We start from the raw sequence: 19,237 nt of genomic DNA, 5'->3' as shown, positions 1-19,237 counted from the left end.
GTGTGGATGGGATTTTTAGAGGCCTCGGGACACTGGTCAGTGTAACTGGAGGATGCGTTTTGCTCTCCTTGCAGCACAAGGAAAGCCACTGCCGCTTTTGCCAGGAGTTGATCTGAGTCCAGGATATTCTGTTCCTCGCCCTGAGAGCCTTAATGGCATGAGTGTCGGGGACTTTATGGGAATGAGACTCACTAGCGCTGCTCTCATATGTAACAGCTTGGAATGGCATGTTGCTGGCACAGGGCTGAAGCAGGCCGAATGGCCGGTTCTGTGCCAAGTGACTTTCTTTACCGGCTGTTTGTGGCTATGGGCTCTTGTACTTTGCCATGCTGCCAACCTGCCTGGGGCCACACTGAATTTACACCGCCAGCGGAGCAAATTCCAACAGTTCTTGGACAGGCGGGTACAGAGACTCTGGGTCCGAACATGCCAGGAAGGGCGGCGTGGGAGCCGTGTAACCTCCTCTAGCCACCCCCCCGTGTTATGGTCATGTCATCCAGTTACAATTCCTTGAGCCACGCTTGTCTCCATGCATGTGGAGAAGCTCTGATTTCTCACTCTCCCTGGACACTGCTCTCCTTATCTCTTGGTGGATGTGATTGTTTTCTTACAGCGCTGCTGCCCTGAACGCCACGAATCCACCAGCCAGTTCCTGATTTCAGACCAGACTCGCCTTCCTCTGCCTTTTTCACTCATCCAGGTCAGTGATGTCTTTGGCCAGAGGATAGGGCGAGAAATCTCCCCCCTTGACGGTTTCTGGCCCCGCCCGTGTGAGGTTGTTTAGAAAACAATACCTCTTCACACTGAAAGACCCTGCAGCCAAGGACAGTGATATTGACTAGATCCAGCCCTTACCGAGTCTGCGGGATGGGGTGGTTAATTTCGGAATGCGGTGGTTAATTTTGGAATGCAGTGCACATGCTCCTAAGTTCTTGCCCAGGGGAAGCCTGCTGATTTTGCTTCTGCCCTTTCCTGCCCTTGTATGATTCTAGAATGCCAAAAAGTATCTTTCCTGCTAGCTCTTTGCCTTGGAAATACCAGAGCGATCGTGTCTAGTCTTCTGTGCTTTTGCTGGAGGGCCATCTGGAGACTGAAAAGGGGACTCATCTGCCCTTGATTGACGGGGTTGTGCGGAGGGAGACATACAGTCCTTTCTCAAGGAGAGCTCTATGTGTGTGTGTCAGGAGTTTGCTGGTTATAGATTGGAGTAGAACCCCAAAATGAATGCAGAGGGACTGGGTTGCTTAGGATTTTCTTCATCGTTTGGGTAATCCAACAAAGCAAAGACATCAAGACCTGGTTCTTCTAATGTGAAAAAGAAGCCAACCCCTCCCCCCTTACCTCCTCAAAGGCTGCCTTGATATATCATAAAGATGTGAGGCAGGAGGCTGTACACAGCTTGGCAGTTGAAAAGAGGCGTTAAGTTTTGTTTTTCCATTGGAGCTGACAACTCCCATTTTCCTTTTCAGTGGAAAGGCATTTAACAAGCAGGTGGTTTTCCAAGGGCTGGGAAGGAAGGTGCTTAAGGGGATTTGAAACTTGAAAAAGCCTGGCATTTCCTGAGAGTGCTAAATAACCCAGATCAATCACACCCCCCTTTCAAAAGAGACACTGTATTTCAGCCAGTGGCTTGTGTTCAGGGACACAGAGGTGTGTTAAGAGTGTGACGCACAAGGTTTGCTGACCCAGAAACGAGGCCTTGTTCTCCCCTTGCTCTTTGCGAGGCCAGGCCTCTTGCTGAATGGCTGTCTCGCTCCTAACGCTAGCGCCCAAAGAACGCGGCCAGGAGCCCCAATCAATCCATTGCGTTGCTGGGTTGGGCAGCCTGGCAGGAAGCTTGCGGATGGCAGGGCAGGAACCTTCATGATTTTACTTATTGATTGTGCTGGGACTCCTGGCATAAAACACCAGGGAAGCGATGGAGATAAGTGACAGTAAAACAGCAGTGAATCAGATTCCTTTTAAAAGCCTGGTAGGGCATGGGGGGATGTCTCTCGGTAACCAGCCCCATCTGCTGTGTTTGTCTTTCCGATTGTACATTTCTCTCTGGTACTCACAGTGCAACTGCACCAAAGAGGGCTCGTTTCACCTGCTGGCGCCCCGTCAATCCTCGCCCTGTGTGCATAACCACCGCGCCCCGGGCAGCCTTGCGACTGAAGCGTGTCTGTGCTCTAAGCCAGGACACCGCAAGGAACGTTGGGCAAGGCCAGGTCAGAGAGCAGCAGGCTCCTCTCGCTCAACCCACCTTCCAACCCCCTCTCCCTCAGTTGAACCCTCCAGCTGGGTCGACTCCCGGCCCCTGCTCCCGTGGCCGGTTGCCCCCCTCCGTGGGGGATAGCAAGCCGTGCTTTGGAGCGGGTCTTCCCTATGGACTGTCGGAAGCCCTGTAGCGTAGCTGAGGAATAACAGGAGCAGGCTGCAGTGGGAGCAGAAGGGCAAAAAACCGGGGGTGAGGACAGGAGCTGGGTTGGAGAAGACAACATAGGTTAGGCCACTCCCTTGGAGCTGATACTGGTGGTGGGTGTTTTTCCCCCTCTCCCCACCACTATAAGTGATGAATGCCATTGTGCCGGGCTGAACCTGTCCGTTCCCGTCTGCCCCTCCCAGCCAATATTCCCTTGAATCCGTAGCATCCACGTGCGGGCTTTTCCCATCCGTGCGCGGAATACGTGCCCCTTGGCGCCCCGAGGCGTGTGTGGATGCAGAAAGACAAACCTGGCTGCGGGCACTCTGCTAATCCACATTTGACTCGCTGCTGAACAGCCGCACAAGGGCACCGCTTGGGGGGAACGCTGCTCCCCGCTCAGCCGGGCCCAGGAGGGAACAGGAAATGAGACACTGAAGTGCGGCGCTCATCCGACGAGTGACACCCCCGGTCCCTGCCCTGCGATTTGGTGCCTCTTAGTTCTGTCACGCTGTCGTGGGCCTAGTTTGGCCTCCTGCCTCCCCTTCTGCGTTACCAGGGTAGGATCTCTCCTCCCGGGAGGGGGATGCAAGAGGCAGAATGCAGCAGGCTGGAGTTTTATAGAGCCACCTTTCCAGCTGGAAGTGCCGGCCTGTTAGGCTGGCTAACGGCAGCCCCAGCTCAGCTGGGAAAGGACTCACATCATCCACCGGACCGCAGGAGGAGTATGATATAATTTTAGAACTCGACACCCCTCTATCGCAGTGCAGGAGGGCTCACCAAGGCCCTTTTATTTGGGGAAGACGGTGGGTTTCGCGTTGCCCAATGTCTGAGTGAGCTCCCGGGCAGGGCTCGCAGCTGTTCAGGTGGGGTCGGGACGGGAGTGGCCCGCGTCAAGGGCTAACGGGAGATACAGATCTTGGCCGCACCCCTGTAATGTGCTGGGACGAACCGTCCCCCCTCCAGCCTTCATACCAAAGTTGAATCTTTCCCAGAGGCTCCTGGCTTCCGGGACAAAACATTCCTCATCTCCTGGGTGACACTGTTCCAGGGCTTGCCCTGCACCTGCAGCAGGCCGGGCTCGGCCGACAGCGTCCTGTGTGTCCGGGGCAGGCTGCAGCAATCCTTCTCGGTCAGCGGCCTGTGGCTCCCTGGCAAGGTGAAGCTGCCGCTGGCCGAGGAGGCCAGGTGACTGGCCGAGGAGGCCAGGTGGGACTTCTGCTCGAGGTACGGCGGGTAGGAGAACTCTCGGTGGATCTCTGGCCGCGGGCGGGCGGCGGCCACGTTCTTGCTGTTGTTGAGGTCGCTGGCAGGGGCGTTGCTGCGCCGGGCGGAGTCGTTCTCGTAGAGGGTACGGCAGAGCTCGGCCTGGCTGCGCCGCGAGGCTTGGGAAGCCCGGACGAGGGCGTGCGTCACCGTGATCAGCAGGACGATGATCCCCGAGGACAGGATGCAGGCGCTGGTGATGCCGGTCTCGATTTCAAACAGCAGCAGCATGTAGAGGGAGAGAGCTGCGGGGGGGAAGGAGAGCAAGACTCAGATAAGACCAGAAGGGACTCTGACAGGCCGGGGGAATGGACCTGGCAGGCCCCCGGCCAAGCCCGTTGCTTGTGGCTGAGCTGGGGCCTGGCTTTTAGGGAGAGGAGTCCCGTCTTGATTGCGCGTCTGATCTCAACTGGGAAGCAGTCTCCTTGGCTCCGTGACGCTGCTCCTGCCTCACCGGTCAATGGCAGCCCCTTGCCACTTTCCCACAGGGCCCATTTCCTGCCCGGCAGGGAGGGGGAGAGGGGGCAAGGGATTTCCCAGGTGTCAAAGGTATTAGGTGCCTAGGTCCCTTGTGGAGCTGGGCCTAAGTGATTTGAAGGACCCGTCCCCTACACCTGGGAGTTTTGGAAAACTCCGCTCCCTGAGTCAGGGCTAGTAGCAAGCATGTTCCTGAGGCTTCAATGGTAACTGATCCCTGTGTGCGTTGCCCTCCTGTTCTCGGTCTGCTTTCCCTCCGCGCCGCTCTGCCGCTCACGCCTTACCAGCAGCTGGCCCCTGGCCCTGCCCCCTGTAAAATAGTCGGGTGTTTTTAAAGACGAAGATTTCAGTCTGAATGCCCCGCCCCTGAAAGGGCTCCATTAACCGAGCCTTGGGCTGGCCCCTGGCTCCCCGCTGCAAGCTCATTGGAGATGCAGACGGGGAGGAGGGGACATCCTCTGGGATGGGTGAGTTTCCGTCCTCCCCCACCCCGCGGTGCTCTCCCACCTTCCCATGGAGCCGCTGGCACCGGCCGCTGTTGGAGATGGGAACCGAGGAGAGATGGACCCGATGCCGCCTGGCGATGCCCTTGTTCTGATGAGGCAGCGAGGGGGGGGTACCAGCAGCGTGGGAAGCGGGGAGGGGTTGTTCCTGGCTGTGCCACGTTGAGCCCCCAGTGACAGGAATGGCATTGCTAGTGAGCTCTCTGCCACTGGATGGGCTGGGTGCCACGAGACGCCGCCGCCCACGGGCCTCGCCTCTGGGGCGAGCCGGGATGAGAGCCGCTGCCTCCTTTAACAGCTGCAGCCAAAGCCCTGAGCAGGGGTAGAGGTCCAGGGGAGGGCAGCGATCTTGGGCAGACCCCCTCCATCCCCACCCCAGCTCAGCAACTCACCAACCTGTTTGCGTAAAGCCAAGGGCTGGGTTTTGGGACTTGCCCGTGACAGCTGATGTTCCCAGCTGCCCCTGCCACAGGCTGTCCACACTGGTCTCCAGGAGAAAGGCAGCCCCCAGGAGCGGCATCACGATGGTTTGAGGAGGGGAGAGGGGATTTTGGTGCTTTGAGTCCCTCCAACCCAGGCCTCCGTGCTGCAGCCTCCCCCATCAAACAAGTGCCAGAACAGTCCGTGCCTCAAAGCCCAAATCCCAGTGAAGCCTTCCTTTTAAAACTACTTGCTGTTGTCCCCTCTCCCCACCCCGAATTCCAAAATGTCGCTGCTGCCTTCTCAGCGTTCAGGCCTTTTTACAGAGGGAGAAACTGAGGCAAAGCGCAGCGGCAAAGCGTCTTGGCAAAGGTTGTACAGCCTGTTACTGTAGAAGCCGAACACCTCCCAGCCCACCACAAGCCTGGTGTATGCCTGGGGACTGAGGCCCAGAAAGATGAAAACCCAGATCTCAAAAGGTAGGTAGGTGCCCAATCCCCCCCGACTTCATTCATTTGGGTTAAGTGACTAGCCCAGGGCCATGCAGGGAGCCTGTGGCAGAGCAGGGACTTGACACCAGCAGGCCCTGGCCCTAGCCACAGCCCAGCATCCTTCCTCAGACACAGCCCTGGCTGGCGTCCCGCTCGGAGTTAGTTGGCTGAAGGGCTCGGATTCAGGATTCGGAAACAGGATTCAGGTCCCGCCACTGCAGGAATAAACCTGGACTCGGGAGCCTGGTGGCGCCCACTTGGAAACAAGCGATCGGTGCAGCCTGACCGATGAACCGCTCCACAACCGACACGGCGCCGGCGGGGGAGGCAGGTGCCTGAGCATCCGAGAGGCAGCGTGTGAGTCGCGCGTGGGGCCGAGCCCTCCCCGCCCCCCAGGAATGTGATCCCAGGGTTCACAGAGAAAGGAGGGGGCTTGCCTGCCAAATAGACGGAGATGCCACAGCAGAACAGGCCAATGGCCACGTGCCGAATCACCCGGCTGTCCAACAGGAACCAGTCAGCTCTGCAAAACAGACAAGAGAAGCGTTTGGGTGGTAAAATCGGGCAATAGGGAGGGTGCCCGCGACCTGGATCCCAGTGCCCTCGGATCAGACACACCCCCTGGCCGAGGCCTTGCCCGCACCTGCAGGGGGATCGACTCTATCACCTAGTGACCCTAAGGTCTTCTATTTCTCGGAGTCTAGATAAAGCAGAGCAGCCTTCTCTGCCAAGTAGGGCTGTTAAATATCGGTCAATTGAACAGTCAAGTAACTTCGTGAATTCTTATTGGTTAGTCGACTATTCTGTCGTCCCTGGGGGCGGGGCCGGCAGCCAGTGCGCTCCAGCCCCACTCCAGAGGAGCCCCCTGCCACCCCGTGCTGCTGCCTCTGTATCCGAGGCAGCAGCTTGGGGTGCCAGGCAGGAGCTGGTCTGCAAGGGAAGCCCGTTTAAAAACCAGCTCCCCTCGTAGACCGGCTGCCTGTCGCCCTGTGCTGTTGCCTCTGAGAGAGAGGCAGCAGCCCTTGTCTAGGGGCCGGTCTGAGCTTTCACACCTGGCGTGAGCCGGAACTGAGCTAGGCTGTCTGCCCAGCCAGTCCCTAATATGCTCTAAATATAGAGCTGTAGCAGGGATAGGTCCCGGACCTGCCGCAAGTCAGGACTGAGACAGGCTGTTGGTCAGCCTGCTAAAAAATTTACTGGCGGGGGGAGGGGGAGAAATGCGTGTGGTCTACAGCAGTGGTCCCCAATGCGGTGCCCGCAGGGGCCATGGCACCCGCCAACAACCTGGGTTGGCCCCGCCCCTGGTGCACAGGAGGCACCGGCCCCAGGCGCGCGACATGCACCGGTGTCGGGTGCGCGGCGCTCGGGCAGCCCCAGCCCGGCCCTGGCACAAGGCGCTCGGGCGGCCCCAGCCCCGGCCCTGGGGCACATGCCGGAGCCGGGTACAAGGGCATCCCCGTCCTCTGGCGTGCCCCCGGACGTGCAGCCCTGCCCCCGGGCGCCCGGTGTGTGAGTGACCCCACCCCTGGGCGCCCGGGACCCTCTAAAGGCTGGGGACCACTGGTCTACAGCATGAACCTATAAACGTTAGCTTATCGGTTAACTGGTTAATCGACTACACTAGTACATCCCTATCGCCAAGGCGCCAGTGTTCAAACAGGTCTAAGCGACTGGGCCTTTGGATCGAGTTTGATGAGCCAGGCTAAGGCTCAACCCAAAATATGGACTTGGGGCGAAAAGGGCTTTGCTGTGCGTTCCTGAGCACATCAGAGATGCCAGGATGCAGTTTAAGCCCTGAACTGGCCCTGCTGGGGAACCGAATTCGCCCCTCCGCACTGGGCACGGAGCGGTCTGCCTGATGCTCTGCAGGCAGAAACCTGCTCTCCGTGCTAGTGTCACGCGCAGCGGGAGCGAAATAACTGAGCCCTGATCGGCCGTGAAGCTCTAAGCGGAGAGGAATGCTCTGTTGTCCTACGGGGCTGGAGCAACGTGGCCTTACTTTGACTAGCTTTCCTCGGTGGTTCCCCACCCACTTGAGCGGCTGAGAAATGAGACGCAGAGACAGGCCGGCCGCCAGAGGGAGCCCAGATCCACCAGCACCTTTCCCAAGCTGGATGGTGCAGCTCCGTGGAAGGAGCAAACAAAGCAAAAGCCGGTTTTGCTCACGCTGCATTGCTGCAAGGAGGGGGAGAAACCTAAAGAGGCTGCAGACTGAAAAGGGAGGCCAAAGCTGATGGGCGAGAGACATTTTTCAACGCTGCTTAAAGACTATTGCAAGAAGTGAAGAGCAACGAAAAGTGATGTGTTCACTAGTCTATAAGTCTGTGGCCTTTAACAGTTTGGAAGGGGGACGTGCTACTTCAGTGAGCTAAGCAAAGCCAGGTTGCATTGTCATTCTCGGAGCTGGATTGCTTTGCTTTACTCAGATCCTAGCCACAGTAATTTAGATGTACATTTTGGAAGGGACTGACCTTTTTGATTCGTGCAGACAACAGCAAAAGGCCAGCTCCTCTTGCCTCGGCATGTATCAGAGGGGTCGCTGTGTTAGTCTGAATCTGCAAAAACAACAAGTCCTATGGCACCTAATAGACTTAACAGATTTAGTGGCGCATAAGCTTTCGTGGGCAAAGACCCACTTTGTCAGATTGCATGTGAAGCTTATGCGCCAATAAATCTGTTAGTCTATAAGGTGCCACAGGACTTGTTGTTTTTGTCTAGGCATGTGTTGCGTGCTCCTCTTCACACAACACACAGCCAACCCGCGGAACTCCTTGCCAGAGGATGTTGTGAAGGTCAAAATGATAACGGGGTTCGAAAAAGAGCTAGATAAGTTCATGAAGATATGTCCATCAATGGCTACTAGCCAGGATGGGCAGGCGTGGTATCCCTAGCCTCTGTCAGAAGCTGGGAATGGGCGACAGAGGATGGATCACTTGATGATTGTCTGTTCTGTTCCCTTTCTCTGGGGTATCTGGCATTGGCTGCTGTCGGCAGACAGGACACGGGGCTAGATGGACCTTTGGTCTGACCCTGTGTGGCCGTTCTGATGTTCCTCATGGTACTATCCGAGCCCTTCTGCTTGATAGCTTCGGCTTGTTCCAGCTGTGATACCGGATGGTTGCTGTGGGGGCACATTCCCTTGCGCCTTGCCAGCAGCCCTGCCATGAGACACTAGCGAGCCCGCACTTAGTAGCTGCTCCTGCCTACCCTGCGAAAACTGCTTGAGATTGTTCCCTTCAGTACAACCGAGGCAACCTAGAGAACTGCCGTCCTCCACTTGTGGGGACTTCATGGGCCATTGTCACCCAAGGAGGCTGGGACCCCAGGCTCTTGTTAATGGGGAGAGCCCAGCACAGTCACTAACAGCTGTGACACAATAGGCAAAGATCACCGATGCCACCAGGCTAAGTGGGGTTACAGGAGGTGTGTGCGCAGCACAACCGTCCCAATAGACAACACGGAAGGGATTGGGTGGTTCTTCCCCACGAGGCAGGCTGTGGATGGCGTTGTCTGAATGACTGAGCTGGGTGGGCAATCCCTGGGGAGTGGCATTTTGCCAAACCCCCCCCCCCCCCCCCGCCTACCTCTTTCCGTGGCAACGCATGCAGTAGCCCCGTGACACTTAGGCCCGGCCCCCCGGGTCAAAGGGCAGCTCAGTCTTTGAAGCCCAAGCAGTCCTTGGCCTCAAAGATCAGTGGCAAAGGGGCCAGTTTGTGCTGGTGGCGGCAGTCGTCTTTTACCGTGGACACCTGTCCATTGGGAATTGGCTCGAAACTTAACAGCTCCGTACATACAAGTGCCACTGAATTGCCTCCAGCCAGGAGTGAGTTTGGGTCTTTATTTCGAACGTCTTTCCCCGCCTTGCCCCTCTGTGACTTCCCTTGCAGAGAATTTCGGCTGGGACTTGGGAAGGTGAGAGAGAGAGAGAGTCAACGTACCATCAACCTGTGGAACTCCTTGCCAGAGGATGTGGTGGGGGCTAGGACTTGAACAGGAAGAGCTAGATAGATTCATGGAGGTGAGGTCCATCAATGGTTTAGCCAGGATGGGTAGGAATGGTGCCCCTAGCATCTCTGGAGGTTGGTGACAGGGAGGGATCACATGAGGATTACCTGTTGTGTTCCCTCCTTCTGGGGCACCTGGCATTGGCCACTGTCTGCAGACAGGATTCTGGGCTAGATGGACTATTGATCTGACCCAGTCTGGTCGTTCTGATGTTCAGTGCTGGGAAATCCCCACCCTGGAGTGTTTGATCTCTGGTCCAGAAGGGCTGCTCAGCCTGGTGGGGCGGTGGGGTGAGGGGGAGTTCTTTAGGCACTGATAGGCAGCACCAGTTGTGCTTGGGCTACCTGTTCTGCTGAATCTAGGGTTTGCAGGCATGAAAGAGGTGAGCGGAGAGAGCCTCCAAGTGCTCTCCCTAGCACGGCCCCTGGCTGGGAGGCTACAAGGTGGATGAGTTGGAGCCCATGCCAGGGTCTTTTCTGTGCTGAACGCTTGGAATGTCTGAGCCTGCCTGGGGCTGGGAGGCTGCAGCCAGGAGCTGTTCACAGAACTTGGAAGGGCTCCTGCTCCCCGAGAGAAGCACTTTGTTTTATTAATTACATGATTGGGGGGATTAGCGGGGGAGGAACAGGCTTTGTTTCCAGCAGGCCGGGGCCGGCGAGGGCCGGGCTGAAAACTGGAGCAGTAATTCAGCGTGACAAGCCCAACGTGGGAAAGCCGCCTGCTACGTGAGCAGATCCCCTAATGAAACCAGAGCCCCGTCGCCTCTGGGGGTCTGGGGCTGCCCCCTAGAGCTGGGGATGGGCAGGATGAAAACACCAGCTCCGACCTGGGGAGACAATAGCTAATCCCATGTCCCTGGGGGAATCTCGGCGGGAGGTGGGGCTGTCAGAATTAACCCTTCGCACGCTGGCGTTTTTAGACCAGAACAGCATTTTCCGTACTAGGCGCTCAGAATACTTGGCAAACAAACACTCTTTGTCAGCCCCGCCCCCTCCAAGTGAGAGGGAAGGGACCCCCCCCCACATTTCAGACGGGGACACTGAGGCACAGAGAAGTGATGTGACTTGTTCAGGATCACCCAGCAAGAGGGGTAGAGAAAACAGGCCACAGGAGTCCTGATTCTAGGTCCCTTGCTTGAACCACACCCCCTCCCGTCAGCCCTCCAGTCTGCTCTGCTATCCAGGGACACTCATGCCCTCAGCAGTGGAAGGGTAAAACAAGAACCGGAAGCTAATTTGGGACAAACTCTTGAAGCCAAATTGGGTGGGGAGAGCTGGGTGGGGAGAGCTTTCCTGGAGCCCGGCCAGAGTCAGCAAGGTGCATGGCCCAAGCAGTGGGATTGGACCAGAGGGTGGATCTAAATCCTGCACAAGCAAGTCTGAGGTCACAGATGGGAGGCCCTTTGCTGAACGGTTTAGTCATCGCCCCCTTACCCCAGGTGTTCTCTTGCCCTCATGGACTCAGAATAAATTCCTGCCAATTAAAAGAACCAGCGACGTTCTCAGCTGGTTCTGACAGAGCAATCCAGGGTGGGTACGTTCCGGTGTCAGAAGCCGGCTGAGTCCAGGTAGACTGGTCACAGAAGCATCCTCTGATTTCTGTAGTCTTTTAAATTTCAGACCTCTTTGATCACGTCAATTAATTAAGCCTCTCACCACTTTGTGAGACAGGTAGTGACAACCCCTCTTCTACAGAGGGGGAAACTGAGGCACAAAGAGGCAAAGTGGCTTGCTCCAGGGTCACTGGGTGAGTCAGTGGCAGGGCTGCAAATAGAACCCAGAAGTCCTGATTCCCAGTTTGCTGAGCTCGGATGGCTCTCTCCTGCCAGCAATCAGGCAACAGGCAGCGTGGCTGCCGTGTCACCAGCATGGCCTGGGATACAGCCGTCCGTCAATCAAATGGTGGCGAAGAACCAGATCTGCTCACGCCCAAAGGTGCGTATCTGGGCCCAGCCATGTTCGGCCCTGCTGCCTTCTCCCACCAGCCTCTGCATTGCGATGACCCAGCCCGCCTCTTTTCTGTAACCATCTGCCTCTCGCTTTGGTTTTAAAGGGGGCCATTCAGGCTAGGTTGCAAGCTTGACTGGTAACCGTGCAATAAAGACGTGTTTCTTTTGGGGCATCCAGGGGTCTTCAAACCTGAATTAACTGACCCTCTCCACATGTGCCGGAAGGTGATAGGATGCGTTAGCTCCAAAAAAGGGGACGTGACTTGCCCAGGGACACACAGACAGTCAGTGGCAGAGTTAAGAGTCCAGAGTCCCAATCTCCTCTATCAACTACTGAAATTCCACCCCTGTAAGCAAGGATCATAAGAACAGCCAGACTGGGTCAGACCAATGGTCCATCCAGTCCAGTGTCCTGTCTGCCGGCAGTGGCCAATACCAGATGCCCCAGAGGGAGGGAACAGAACAGGGAGTCCCCACGTGATCCCTCTCCTGTCACTCACCTCCAGACAAACAGAGGCTAGGGACACCATTCCTACCCATCCTGGCTAATAGCCATTGAGGGACCGAACCTCCATGAATCTATCTAGCTCTTTTTTGAACCCTGTTCAAGTCTTAGCCTTCACCACATCCTCTGGCGAGGAGTTCCACAGGTTGACGGTGTGCTGAGTGATCGAATTACTTCAGGAACATTTCTGAGTGAGTAATTAATAGATTTTTAAAGCCAGAAGGGTTAGCTAGGACCATCTAGTCTGGCCTCCTGACAGCACAGGCCAGAGAATTTCTCTTTTCACACTGGCTTTTTGCATCAGGCCCCTAGAGCATCTCTTTTAGAAAGCAGCCAGGCTTGAGTTAGGGCCCAAATCACCCCATCTCATCAGAGATATAGGTTGGCTGGTTCAGTGGGTCATTACCGGTAGTAAGGGGCTTAATCTTCTGCAAGGGAGATTTGGGTTAGATCAGTGTTTCTTAAACTGTGTTCCATGGCACACCAGTCGGAGGTGTGCTGCGGAGAACAACATTCAAAATGGCCACCTTAAAGGGGCAGGCGACCTTTTTCCTCAATAACTCCCCCCACCCCCAATCCTTTTTTCCCAATAACTTTCCCCCCAGACCTTTTTTTCCCCCCTCCACAAAAAAATCCTTGGTCTTCCTTGGTCTTAAAAAGTTTAAGAAACACTGGGTTAGATAGTAGAACAAACTTTCTAACTAGGAAGACAGTTTAGCTTTGTGTTAGGCTTCTAACGGAGGTGGTGGAATCCCCGTCACTGCAGAATGTTTAGAACAGGCCAGACAAACACCCGTCAGGGATGGTCTAAGGCAGGGCTACTTAACACACGGCCCGTGGGCCGCATGCGGCCTGTTTGTTTGCAACCTGCAGTGTGGTTTGGGTTTACGCAGGGTTCAATATGCGGCCCACAGGTGGGAGCCAAAACAAAAAAGTCCTCAATATAACGGTCTTCTGTTGATATGTATTTTAGCAGTTAAACTCCTGGACTGTCATTTCTCATGAAAAGCAATATGGGTGGAAATTGGGTAGATATTGCATTTTATTAATATCAGCAGAACGGACTTAAATGGGGCCTGCGTGTCGTGTCGTTGTGCCTTAATCTTTGTATTCATGCCTGTCAGTGTGAACAAAGCTATTGGCATAGATATTTGCATGCATATGCAACCACACAAGTTGCACCCTTCGGCGTGGGCTGTGAGTATCATTGTGGCCCCCGGGGCGTACAAAGTTGAGTTAGGATCAAGTAACCGTAGGCTATCTCAATACGGGGGGCTGCAGAGGACGATCTCTCAACTCCCTTTCCAGCCTGGCAGTTCTACATTTCAATGATTGGCTTCCCTGCACACATTAGGCACCTGAGGTATCTAGCTTCAGCTTCTAGCCGCTATTGCTAGAGACAAGGCTCTTCTGCTATCACAAATCTCAGTGCAGATTCTGATCGTCCCCTCAACCTCCTCTTTGTTAAACTAAGTAAACTGGACTGGTTTTGTCTCGCTCTGTGAGGCACGAGGTGCAGACCTCGTGTTGTCCTTGAAGCTCCTTTCTGAACCCTTCCCAGTGGAAACCAGAACTGGTTTAGTCCATGCTAGTCCCAAGAACATCCAACTGCATCCACTCCACATTCTTGTGCTGAGACATGCTAGGAGTATGCTTGCATTCCTCGCCACCACGATGCATGGCAAACTCATGCTTGGTTATTCACCATGACCCCTACATCCATTAATGAGTCTTTTCGAAATACAGCCCCCGACCCTGGAAGTGTGACCTGCATGCTTGATAGCTGACTGCAAGGTCATACATCTAGGCATCTAAGTAGCTCATTGACCTGTTCCCGTTTTCATGGGAGTTTCACGGGTGAAGTGTGGAGCTCTGAAAATAAGTAGAACTTTTAACATCTGAACTCGGTGGCGGGTCGCATTTGCAATTGGTCAGGAATTCTGCCATCACAATGATTTTTCCAATGGAAAATGTGGCTTTAAAGGACTCGGCAGTAACATTTTGATTGTGCAGAAGTGGTTCCATTTTCCGTCGGGAAAATGAAATGACACTTTGGTTTGTGGGACCCATCTGAAATATTTTCAAATTGTTGAACTGATCCAAAACCTTCCATTTTTAATCTGTTCAACATTAAACTATTTTCCCATTGTGTACAGTGCCTTATGGGAGCAGTAATTCTGGTCCCTTTGTTTGCTATGAGCTGGATTCCCTACTTGGACTACATATTCCATAATGCAGTGAAGTTTTCCCTCCAGTTCGGCACTGCAAATCACGTGGCTGCCAGTGCATGATGGGAGATAGATTCTAGCAAAGGAACCTGGCCCACAAAGCAGAATGAAGACATCTGGCGTCTGAATTACAGCTCATGAGGTGCCGGCAAAAGGAAATGAAATTGTAACCTTGAACAGACTTGAGAGAGGCGTTTCAGGCTGGCGTAACAGCCCCCAACACAATGATCTGAGGGATGTTTCATTTTGACCAGAAACACGCAAACAAAACGTTTTGTCGTTTCCAGAGTGGAATAAGGGATCTTCCGGAAAAGGGTTTATTTTCCGGAAAATCGCGTCTAGACTGGCGCTTTTCTCCGGCAAAACCCCGAGCCGGAAAAAAGCGGCAGCCATGTAAATGCAAATGCCGCGGGGGATATTTAAATCCCCAGCGGAATTTGCAATTCCGAAGTGTCTCATTAGCATCCCTTTTCCGGAAAGGGGTGCCAATGTAGACACAGCCTAGATGTTTAACATTTTGTCCTGACTGAGGATGAAAACAAAATGTTGAAATATTGGAATTTTCCACAGGCTGAAAATTCTGAATTTTCCTCAGCTCTAGTCCAGTTAATCGTGCATGTGAATTCCCGAAAGTCCATCTGTACAGACATCATCCGACGATAAGTTTACAAAACAAATATTTGCAAATTGCTTTCCCTTTTGACTTGCCAGTCAGGGTGAGGTGCCTATGTTTGGCCAAAACCAGCTGTGCATCAACCATGTAGGACTTGCTGGGCCCAGGTTCTGGTAGGTGAAGGAAAGAGGCAGTGTGTTCAGAAACATTTTTGCAGCTGCAAACGTGTTGGTAATGATTAAGTTAACAGGTCTCTGGGTTAATGATTTGGGCTCTTGAGTCATTATAGGTAGGTCACCTTTAAAAACACCCAGATGCTAATCAAGAGTTGCCAGCTTGCCAGGTCCTAAAAGAAAAAGTGTGTGGAGGAGCACATGGGCTTATAAGTGTTAGAAAAGAAACTGGCGACCCAGGAGGAGAGGGGGTAAACGAAACAGCTTTATTGCCCGCACATATTTACCTCGGACATTCAACACAATGTCCAAGTGGCAACGAATTGGCACCAATTACACCCTTTTATTATTTTAGTATGTTCATTACGCTCCTAATTACGTTAAGTACTATTTAAAAAAACCTTATTTAGTAATATTAATTACTAACTGCAGTAAAGCAGTTCCGTTTACCCCTTCCGCTCTTGGATCGCCTGTTTCTTCTCTACCAATAAGCATCGCAAACCAAGAGAGTTTGAGGCCAGCTTTCCAGCTGGGGTAAATTGATGCAGGATCTGGCCAGCTGGCCTTCTTTTCTGACTTTTCACTTCCGACTATAGAATCTGCTAAGCAAGGATCTGGGATGCTAATGAATTGCAGTGTTAGATGTAGGTGTGGGAGGTGGGGGGGGGCACAAGGAGGGGATATCAATCCTAATTTATCGTCTGAGTCAGTGTGCTGCTGATGCTGTGGTACCTGGAGGCTCTTCACAGCAAAGGAGCCTGCTACAGCAGCTAGCAACGCAGAAGAAGAGCCAAACTGAGTCACTGCTACAGGAGTGATTGTGGACATGGCCGGGGACTGTCGGCCACCCTCTGGAACCAGGACTCCCGGTTCTCTGCCACTGATTCACTTTGTGACCTTAGGGCATGCCATTGAATCTCACGGCCTCAGTTTCCCCTCAAAGCAGTTCTAATAGCACTTGGGACCTTGGGTGCCTTAGTGCTTTGTGATCCTCAGCACTACAGAAAGTTAAAATAGCCAGTGCTCCACTAACTGATTGTCCCCCTCTACCAGCCTGCAAGAAAGGGACTGTGTGCACCCATGTCTCTAGTCCAGTGTTGGCGTTCTCAGGCACCTTTACTGGCCAAAGACTGGATTCAGTTAACAGGGCTCTGTGTTAATGATTTGGGGCCTTGAGTCATTATGTTCCGGGGCAGGTCGGGAACTTTGATGCCCAGCTGGGATCAGCTGGCAGCCCTCCAGCAGAGTTGATGAAGCGACACTAATTTGCACCCGCTGAGTTGGTGGCACTGGGTATTTATGCACTAAGTGCCAGGGAGTTAAATACTGTGTCAGTGTAACCAGACGGAAAGTCGCTAAGCACAAATACACAGGGCATGAAACGGCACATTTCTCGCCTCGAGGGGCTCCACAGCCGGAGCCGCAGAAGAGAATTTTGGTCACAATGCTCAGCTCTGTCGTTTGTCCAGGGGCTTATCTGGCCCCCATCTCTGGGCCCTATGGTAGGGCAGGGCTGGGCTGTTCTCCCCAGTGCGCAATGGAGAAAGGGAGGCAAAGATCCTGTGACTTGCTCCGGGCATCAGCGGCTGGGGTCCCGGAACCCGGATTTCCATAGCGCTGGCCCAGGGCTACTGTGAAAGAGATGGGGATGGGAACTGCCTGGGTGGGAGACAGCCAAGCGCTGGGCCTGGTACCCGAGTGACTGCCTTGGATGTGGGCTCGGCTGAAAGGACCTGCGGCGGGGAGCTTGCCCCGTGCCAAGGTTGGGAGTTGGCAGAGGATCCTGGTGCGATGGGTCCTTCAACATCTCTCCTGAGTTCTCCCTCTCCTCTCCGGATTCATGGCCCAGGTCTTTAAACAGCCCCCAGCCTGTGGGTGCCTTAAGGGGATCCACCGGCTAAGTTGGTTGGCAACCTGCAGACACCTGCTCCCCAAGCCTCAGGGATTCAGTTCCTCCCCTCCCCTCCTCTGCCAGGGGCTCTAGGCCCAGCGTGCCTCATGGCGGGGCACAGTCCTGCTCCTCACCCCATGATGCTGCCCCCCGCCCCCGCCCCTTTCCCTTCCAGCACCTGGGAGTTCAAGGAGAGACTGCAACCAGCCCAAGACAAGCGCATCTCCCCTCCCTCCCCCCCCGCGCTCCCCCTTACCTGTCCGGCTCCGGGTCCCCCCTGCACGCCTCGGTGCTGAGGTAGCTGTGCAAGAGACAGAGCAGGAGGCAGCTGAGGTTGAGAACCAGGCACAGGGCGGCCAGCACGGCCGAGACCGGCTGCAGCACCCCGGCCACCCGCTCCGAGAGGGCGCCGGGGGAGCCGGCCCGGCCCCGGCCCGCCTGGAGCTGGAAGATGAGGATGGAGGCGAGCACGGCCATGACGGCCGCCAGGGTGCCGAAGAGCAGCAGCACGGCCAGGGAGCGCTGGGTGTAGGCGGAGGGCATCGCGGGGCGCAGGGGGCGCTGGGGCGCAAGGGTCGGGGGCGCAGGGGCCGGAGGCGCTAGGGCGCAGGGCAGGGGGCGCTGGGGCGCAAGGGTCGGGGGCGCAGGGGCCGGAGGCGCTAGGGCGCAGGGCAGGGGGCGCTGGGGCGCAAGGGTCGGGGGCGCAGGGGCCGGAGGCGCTAGGGCGCAGGGCAGGGGGCGCTGGGGCGCAGGACCTGGGGCGCTAGGGGTTCGGGGGGGGGCTATGGCAAAGGGGGCAGGAGAGGCAAGGGGCCCCCCAAAAGTTGCGCGAAACTTTCCCTCCCCGGCGCCGAGCCGCGCGGACGCTGCGAGCCGCGCATCGCCAGGGAGCGCCGGACGCGGAGCCCGCAGCCGCCTGCCCGGTCCCCCGAGGAACTGCGGCAGCCCCGCCCCGGCCAGCCCCGCGCAGGCGGCAGCGGCTCCCCGCCCCGCCTGGCGGGGCTCAGCCCGGGCTCGCTGGCGCGCGCACCTCCACCCACGTGACGCTCCCATTCATGAAGGGTTTCCAACTTTCCCGGAGCCAAGTTGAAGGGAGATGGGGAAGACCGGGACTGTTCAGGTTACAAAAGAGGAGGCGAAGGGGGGAGATGCTAGAGGTGTTTAAAACCATGACAGGTGTGGAGAAAATGAATAAGGAAAAGTTATATACTTATTCCCACCATATAAGAAGGAGGAGGTCGCCAAATGCAATGAATAGGCAGCAGGTTTAAAACAAACAAAAGGAAGGTTTTCTTCACACAGGGCACAGTCAGCCTGTGGAACTCCTTGCCAGAGGAGCCAGTGCCCTAGGCTTTTCCACAAGTCTGCCTTCTGGTGGCTTTAGTGGGAGCTGCTGGTTGCTGAGTTCTTGAAAAAGTGGCCTCGGAGGGGAACCCTAAGGTTTGCCCTTGGCTAGTGAAGGAGCGTTTGGATCTGGGTCATTGAAGTCAGAGGCGTTCCACTGGTCTAAGGTCGGAATCAAGCCCAGCGGGGCGTTTTGCATAATTGAGCCAGAAGGCAGCCTCCTGAACCTTTGGCCTGTAGGGACTGGGATCAGTGATGCAGAGTTTGATTTATATATAATATAATGGGCCCAATCCTCAGTGGGGATAGATGGGGGAAGGTGTGTTGTACTTCACCAGAGCGAATTGAATTTGTATTGGCTGAGGACCAACCACTTAGAATCATAGAACATTAGAAATGGCAGGGACCTCGAGAGGTCATCGAGTCCAGCCCCTTGTCCCTTGCAGGACCAAGCACTGTCTAGATCATCCCTGATGGATATCTGTCCAACCTGCTCTTCAATCTCTCCAGTGATGGAGATTCCACAACCTCCCTCAGCAATTTATTCCAGGGTTTCACCACCCTGAGAGTTGGGAAGTTTTTCCTAGTGTCCAGTCTAAACCTTCCTTGCTGCAGTTTAAGCCCATTGCTTCTTGTCCTATCCTCAGAGGCCAAGACCTATTTTTCTCCCTCCTCCTTGTGACACCCTTTTAGATACTTGAAAACCACTGTCATGTCCCCTCTCAGTCTCCTCTTTTCCCAACTGAACAAGCCCAGTTCTTTCAGTCTTCCTTCATAGCTCAAGTTTTCTAGACCTTTTATCATTTCTGTTGCTCTTCTCTGGACCCTCTCCAATTTCTCCCCATCTTTCTTGAAATGTGGTGCCCAGAACTGGACACAATCCTCCAACTGAGGCCTAATCAGCGCAGAGTAGAGCGGAATAATGACTTCTCCTGTCTTGCTCACAACCCTCTTGTTAGTGCCTCCCAG

The 19,237-nt window shown here is 55.1% G+C and overlaps 2 protein-coding genes across 2 annotated transcripts in view; one reads left to right on the top strand and one right to left on the bottom strand.

Moving 5' to 3' along the window:
* The first annotated feature begins 79 nt into the window (after nucleotides 1–79).
* Nucleotides 80–19,237, top strand: part of MEF2B (myocyte enhancer factor 2B) — a 75,046-nt gene continuing 55,888 nt past the window's right edge. Inside the window, exon 1 of the mRNA XM_075902830.2 lies at nucleotides 80–700. The gene's annotated coding sequence lies outside the window, so the exon portion shown is untranslated. The remainder of the gene's footprint in view (nucleotides 701–19,237) is intronic.
* Nucleotides 3,164–17,859, bottom strand: TMEM221 (transmembrane protein 221). The gene is made up of 3 exons (XM_075902836.2): nucleotides 17,181–17,859; nucleotides 5,999–6,084; nucleotides 3,164–3,915 (listed from the first exon to the last, which is right to left on the bottom strand). Exons 1-3 carry the CDS (start codon nucleotides 17,465–17,467, stop codon nucleotides 3,374–3,376), a joined length of 915 nt encoding a protein of 304 aa, XP_075758951.2. The 5' UTR covers nucleotides 17,468–17,859; the 3' UTR covers nucleotides 3,164–3,373.

The sequence above is a fragment of the Pelodiscus sinensis genome, chromosome 32 (assembly GCF_052426305.1).
Source record: "Pelodiscus sinensis isolate ZL-2025 chromosome 32, ASM5242630v1, whole genome shotgun sequence".
NCBI classification, from domain to species: Eukaryota; Metazoa; Chordata; order Testudines; family Trionychidae; genus Pelodiscus; species Pelodiscus sinensis.
This window is presented reverse-complemented; position numbering and strand designations above follow the sequence as displayed.